We start from the raw sequence: 7,008 nt of genomic DNA on the forward strand, positions 1-7,008 counted from the left end.
TGTAACAATTATAGTGAAAGGACAGCTAATTGTTGGGAAACAAATATTCCTATACATTCCAGGTTAGGCTGCTAAGAGAGAATAAAGAGTGCTGAAAACAGCATGCTCTTGAATAGATAAAAATTTGTTCAGACCTTTCCCTAGTAAGCTGAAAGCCACATCTAACCAAAGGTGGTCTGCAATGGGCTAATCTGAGTGCTGCAAAAATCAGGATCGGTTCAAGATGACGATATTGTCTTGGTTTTAAGTCTTCTTTAGTCTTCTGCCGCACCATTCTGCTTGCTCCAGTCTCTGACTGGGACAGATGGGAGCTGGTGATGGCTTGGTGCTGGTGAATTAATGATTGTCCCCTGCCACCTCCACGACTGTAAAACCTCCAAAGCATTCACATCAAAGGACTGGAGAACAAAATGCAGTAGTTACAAGTACCCGCATTCAAGGGGCAATTTCATCCATGTCTAGGCCAAGGACTACCTCCCCTTTCCCCCAAACAATCCCTCCCAACACAGAGAAATAAAGGAACAAACAAAAAAGAGCTAGGCAATGGAATGAAATGACACCCAGCAGTGCTGTTGGAATTATGAGAATGAGTCAGTCTAATCCTCAAACACTTCCAAGAACAGTGGGGGAAAGCGTTCCGTGGGGCATTCCACCTTCATGTGCAGGAAGCGGCTGGCATGGCAGGCTCCAATCATCCGCAGATCTGTCACCTTCATCAGGAGTTTTGGCCAAAAGTGAGTCACGTGGTGTTTCCGGTAATTGATATAGTGTTCAAAGGCCAGCAGGAAACTATCTTGGTATTTTTCTATTCTCTCAACACAGGCAAGCCCTGGGCGGTCTGAGGGGAAGAAAGAAGATGGAGGTTAATTTGGAGGCAGAAATGAGAAGGCTTGCCTGGTCCAGTTCAAGCCCTTTTGTGTGAAGTGGGCCGATCTGGGGACTTTCAACTCCTAGGAATGGGCATGGAGGCTATAGGAACTCTGGGGCATCGGGGACCAAGATACCAGGGAGTGGCATAACTTACATGAAGCGAGTCAATGCTTTGTTCAGATGAATGTCTCTAGTTTTAGACAAATCACCTCCTTGGGTGTGAAGGGCGCTGCCTCCCTCCTAGGCTGCAGAAAGAGAAGCCTTGCCTAGAGAGCTGAAATACTCCGCGTAATGAGGAAGCGTTTTGACAAGCACGGACATGCAGAGAAGAGGGAGGTGTGAAAAGAGACTGTGAAGATCTCAGGAGGCCTGGTTGCCAGAAGAGGAATGTCCGATGGGAAGAAACGCTGGTGAAGACAAAGCAGCACAGTATCAAATTTTAGTTGTTTACCTTCCCGTCCCTTATACCTTTGGTTGCTACCGTAGCAGCCCTGGGTTGGTGGTGTCTTGGGAAATTAAAATGAAAAGAAAAGGGGACGTGAGCGACGCTAGGGTCACCCTGTGCAGAGAAGAGTCACAGTGGGAAGCTGGAGCTAGAGGAGACCATGACCATGTACAGCCCAGGAAACCTTCCCAAGTCTTGGGAGGACCACTGGTGTAGGAGAGGAATCAAGGCAGTTTCAAAAAAACGATAAAAGGATGTCAAAAGAAGGCTGGATGACAGGGGGAATATCTAGGCTGCAAACGATTGGGTTGCAAAAGTGGGTACAGAGGGACTGTACCTCAACATAATAAAGGCCATATATGACAAGCCCACAGCTAACATCATACTAAATGATGAAAAGCTGAAAACTTTTCTTCTAAGATAGAGGACGAGACAAGGATGCCCACTCTTGCCACTTTTATTCAGCATAGCATTACCAGTCCTATCCACAGCAATTAGGCAAGAAAAAGAAATAAAAGGCATCCACATTGGAAAGGAAAAAGTAAAACTGTCACTATTTGCAGATAACATTCCCAACTGCATCAAAAAGAATAAAATACCTAGGAATAAATTCAGCCAAGGAGGTGAAAGACCTATACACTGAAATCTATAAGACACGGATGAAAGAAATTGAGGAAGACACAAAAAGTGGAATAATATCCCATGCTCATGGATTGGAAGAATTAATATTGTTAAAATTGTCTATGCTACTCAAAGCAATCTGAAGATTCAATGCAATCCTTATCAAAATTCAATGGCATTTTTCACAGAAGTAGATTAAACAACGCTAAAATTTGTACGGAGCCATAAAAGACCCCGAATAGCCAAAGCAATCTTGAGAAAGGAAAACGGAGCTGGAGGCGTCACACTGTCTGATTTACAATAATATTACAAAGTTACAGTCATCAAAACAGTATGGTATTAGCATAAAAACGGACACATAGATCAATGGAACAGAATAGAAGGCCTAGAAATAAACCCATGCATGTGTGGTCAATTAGTTCACAACAGAGGAGCCAAGAATATACAACAGGGAAAGAACAGTCTCTTCAGTAAATGGTGTTGGGAAAACTGGATAGCCACATGCAAAAGTATGAGACTGGACCCCTGTCTCATATCATATACAAAAATTAGCTCAAAATGGATTAACGACTTGAATGTAAGACCTGAAATCATAAAACTCCTAGAAAAACATAGGTGGTAAGCTACCTGGCCTAGGTCTTGGTAACGATTTTTTGGATTTAACTCCAAAAGCAAAAATAAGCAAGGGGAACTATGTAAAACTAAAAATCTTCTGCACAGCAGAGGAAACCGTCAACAAAATGAAAAGGCAACTTACTGAATGGGAGAAGATATTTGCAAATCATATATCTGATAAGGGGTTAATATCCAAAATATATAAAGAACTCATACAACTCAATAGCAAAAAGCCAACCAATCCACTTGAAACATGGGCAGAGGATCTGAATAGACATTTTTCCAAAGAAGACATACCAGTGGCCTACAGGAACATGAAAAGATGCCCAGCATCACTAATCATCAAGGAAATGCAAATCAAAACCACAATTAGATATCACCTCATACCTGTCAGAATGGCTATTATCAAAAAGAAAAATAACAAGGGAACGCTTATGCACTATTTTGGGGAATGTAAGTTGGTACAACCACTGTGGAAAACAGTATGGAGGTTCCTCAAAAAATTAAAATAGAGCTACCATATGACCCAACAATCCCACTTCTGGGTATTTATCTGAAGAAAACAAAATCACTAAGTCATCAAAGACATATCTGCACCCCCCCATGTTCTCTGAAGCATTATTACAATAGCTAAAGTGTGGAAACAACCTAAGTGTCCATTGATGGATGAATGGATAAAGAAGACGTGATTCACACACACGCACACCCACCCTGGAATACTATTTAGTCATAAAAATGGAATCTTGCTATTTGCAACAATATGGATGGATCTTGAGGGTATTATGCTAAGTGAAATAAGTCAGAGAAAGACAAATACCGTATGATCACACTTATTTGTGGAATCGAAAAAACAAACAAAACCCCAGCAAGCTCACAGACACAGCAGATTGGTGGTTGCCAGAGGACGGGGGTGGGTGGGTGAGATGGGTGAAGGGGGTCAAAAGGTACAAACTTCCAGTTATAAAATAAATAAGTCATAGGGATGTAATGTACAGGTGACTATAGCTAATAATACTGTAATTGCATATTTGAAAGTTGCTAAGAGCGTAAAAGTCCTCATCGCAAGAAAAAAATGTGCAACTATATATGGGGATGGATGTCAGCTAGACTTATTGTGGCGATCGTTTTGAAATATATACAAATATCCAATCATTATCTTGTACACCTGAAACTAATGCAATGTTATATGACAATTATACCTCAATAAAAATTAAAAAAAAAAACAGAACTGTATAAACCTGAATGAATTCCTCATACAGCCTCAGGGAGCCCTACCATCCCCCTGCCCACTTCTCAGGTTGTGGCTCTGATCAAATACATTCATGCTTCACGTGTCTAGTTATTGCAATATCTGTATTAGTAAAACTCTAAGTAGGGCTCTGCTTAATCTGAAAGGAAGAATCAGGGCTATTGTCTCAATGCACCCTTCTGAGTTTAAACAAAATATGCTGGCTTTTGAAATCTGCTATCCAGCTCAAATTGCAATTTGTGCATTTTGATTTCGTGTTTTCCTTCATATTTAATGCTGCTGCTCTGAGGCTCTGCTCAATCTCCCTTCTGTTCCCCGGCTCCTCTCTCTCTCTGTATGTGCCAGATAAATTCTCCACAGGATCCTGTAACTTTTGATCCAGACAGAAAATCAACATGATGTTTGCTCTGCACTTACTTTGTTCAGTTTCTTTATTTTAAAGGACACTGAAGGCCAGAGACCCTAGCAGCTTCACTCGAGGTCACACAGGGAGGCCTTCGATGAGTTACACATTTTATTTCCTTAAGGATAATTCTACTGATGGGCCGAGGGCCCTGGCTTCCCACTGGCTGTTGACTGGAGACTGCCCTTGGCTTCCAGGCGCCACAAGCAGCTCCGTCACCTGAGCAAGGAGAGTTGTCAGAGCACATCTGCTCCCAAGAGGGACTTGCGTATAATATAATGTAACGCAGTCACATGGGTGACGCTGAATTCCCCAGATTCTAAGTGGAGTAGGTCATGGGTTCTCACACACTCAACAGGAGGGGGTGAACATCAGAAGAGGAAGAAAAGGGAAGGCCGTGCTAGAGCCTGCCCACCACACAGGGTAAGGGTATGAGTGACACCAGCGTCCTGTGCGAAGTCCAGTACACACAAAACCAGAAGGGGGCAGGGTTGGCCAACTGCCCCAGGCAGGCTGGGCAGTGTCTATTGAAGAGGGACCATTTCATCGAGTCTTTAGCACGGCTCCTCTCTTCCCTCCCCACTACATGGGGAGACTGCAGAAAGCATCAGGAGCCCGACACCCCACTTCAGGTCCCAGGCCGTCGGCAAACCCCTGCTCGCTCGCTTGCTGGAGGGGGAGCGAGACGTGATTCTGAAGCTACCGGGGGACTGGAAACTCATCAAGTGATCTGAATGCACACCAGACAAGCGCGAGCTCTCTGGATGCCCAGTCTGGGCACACTCACCTGAAGACATCAGCAGGACGGCCTGAAGGAGCGCAACTTCAGTGTCATCCAGGTTGAAAGAAGACAGCGACATGCCCAGGTCGAAGATGGCGTCTGACACCACCCCGAGACCCCCGTTTTTGAGCTGGCCCCGAGTCACCGCCATCTCCCCGTTCAAGGTTAAAGTCTCACTTTCTGGATCGTAGCGCACAGCAGCGCGAAGGGACATGATCTCCATGCAGCAGCCTTTGAGGAGGATTATCTGGTCTTCGCATGGCAGCTGAAAAGAACCAGGGCACGTTAGCAAGGAGCAGTTGCCAGTTAGGAAGCGCGCACGGGGCCTCCAGGGCCACGGGGACGGGTCCCCCTCAAGCAGCACCCGTCCTGCCCTCTGTGAGCCCGTGGCCTTCCCTTTCTGCTCGGCTGCAGACGTCCACAACCATTTTTCATACTCCAGACTGCTCGTAACCTTCACCAACTTTAATCTTGGTCGTTTGCATTATATTCCAGTCACATGTGAAACTGTGCTAGTCACGGGGGTGTCTATTACACCACCAGAGACCTGCCTAAATGCACCCCCATTTTGGTCTGGTACCTCTAACAGTCAACAGCTGACTCCACCGTTTAGCTGGCAACTGCCCTGCTCTGTTTTTAGAAGCAAGTTTGCTCCCTGAATCTCTTAAAAGGCCAAGAACGAGGAGGTCGCTTACAGATGCATGTCACCCACAAGACCGAGAGATGTCCCAGCTTTGCTCAGTCACCTAGTGAGCCAGAGGTGAGACCAGAATCCAGACCTCCTGGCTCCTAGGTCGTTAACGTTCTCCTCAGCACCTCGGGCACCAGAATCACTCCACACGCTGGATCTTTCCGCCAGTGTCCTAATCTCATTTTAAGCTCATTTGGTTGCCCTGGTAATTAGGGTTTGTGATAATGTGATAACAACATCAATAATAAACTTAAAAAAAAAAACTATGCGAAGAGAAGTAATAAAAAATGAGAGTTTGATTTTCTGGAGGGGGAGAATGTTTAAGTGCCATTATCAAAGTAGTTTGAAAGACTATTAGTTAATGGGTGTTTTTGATGAATTGGGCATCGTGCTAAGATTTACACGCATCACCTTGTTTAATGTTCGCAGCAATGCATGAGGTAAATATTCTAATTCCAATTTTACTGACAGGTGTGGAAATTCAGGCACTGAGAGGTCGAACGACATGCTAGGGAGTCCCATGAGTGTTTGTGGGTGAGGCGAGGAGTGGAAGCCAGCTCTGTCAGAATCCAAGGCCAAGAGAAGCGGGGAGCTCGGTCTTTGAAGGGCTTTGGGTGTGCGTTTCCGTCAACAACGAACATGTAATGACACGTAATTTCTATCTCTTCATTAAAGCAGGTACCAGTTCTCTTTTGGGAAATACTCTTGGCAACACTTGACTAGTTCAATTTAGGATATTATGTCAGACTGAAAGTAATACTACTGAATTACCTTTAAAATACGGGATATTTCATAGTTTTTACTAACTCAACCTACGCACCTTACTGTTTAATTTAACTGCTTTGCTTTCTCTATAGAATAAAAGGCATTTTGTATTTAGTTCTGGAATCCATTCATGTGAATTCTCTCCTTCTACTCATTAAAAAAAAATGACTCTGATTTGCTTTTAATTAGGCTCTAATTTGTACCCCTCAGTTACGTCCTTGGATTCCTGGCCCTGGGGCCTGCTAGGAAACAGGAGATCAGAGCTTAGCTAGATCCTCCACAGGCAAGTGGAAAGCTGGCTGAAGTGTGTGGACACTGGCTTAACTGCTGAGGGCAGCGGTCCTGTCTGCAGCCCCATCACTGTCACCGAGGGCTTGTTAAACACACTGCTGGCCCTGCCTTCTCGGTGTCTGCATTCTCCTGAGTTCCTAGGTGATGCCCACGCACCTGGTTCAGGGACCTCACTCTTGAGAACCGCGAACATAGAGTAGCAAAGAGAAATGACTCATCAGATAAAACCATTGTTTTCTTTTCTTTTTTCTTTCTTTTTTTTTTTTTTTTTGCGTTA

General features: G+C 44.4%; 1 protein-coding gene across 2 annotated transcripts in view; it reads right to left on the reverse strand.

The window, feature by feature from the left end:
• Nucleotides 1–477: 477 nt before the first annotated feature.
• Nucleotides 478–7,008, reverse strand: part of THRB (thyroid hormone receptor beta) — a 225,430-nt gene continuing 218,899 nt past the window's right edge. The window contains exons 8-9 of one of the 2 annotated variants that reach the window (XM_007468062.1): nucleotides 4,991–5,249; nucleotides 478–838 (exon numbers count right to left, since the gene is read on the reverse strand). In XM_007468062.1, coding sequence (XP_007468124.1) covers nucleotides 597–838; nucleotides 4,991–5,249 — 501 coding nt within the window. In that variant the 3' untranslated portion in view covers nucleotides 478–596. The remainder of the gene's footprint in view (nucleotides 839–4,990; nucleotides 5,250–7,008) is intronic. The other variant, XM_007468061.1, reaches the window with a different exon arrangement.

Source organism: Lipotes vexillifer, unplaced genomic scaffold (genome assembly GCF_000442215.2).
Source record: "Lipotes vexillifer unplaced genomic scaffold, Lipotes_vexillifer_v1.1 scaffold937, whole genome shotgun sequence".
Taxonomy (NCBI): domain Eukaryota; kingdom Metazoa; phylum Chordata; class Mammalia; order Artiodactyla; family Lipotidae; genus Lipotes; species Lipotes vexillifer.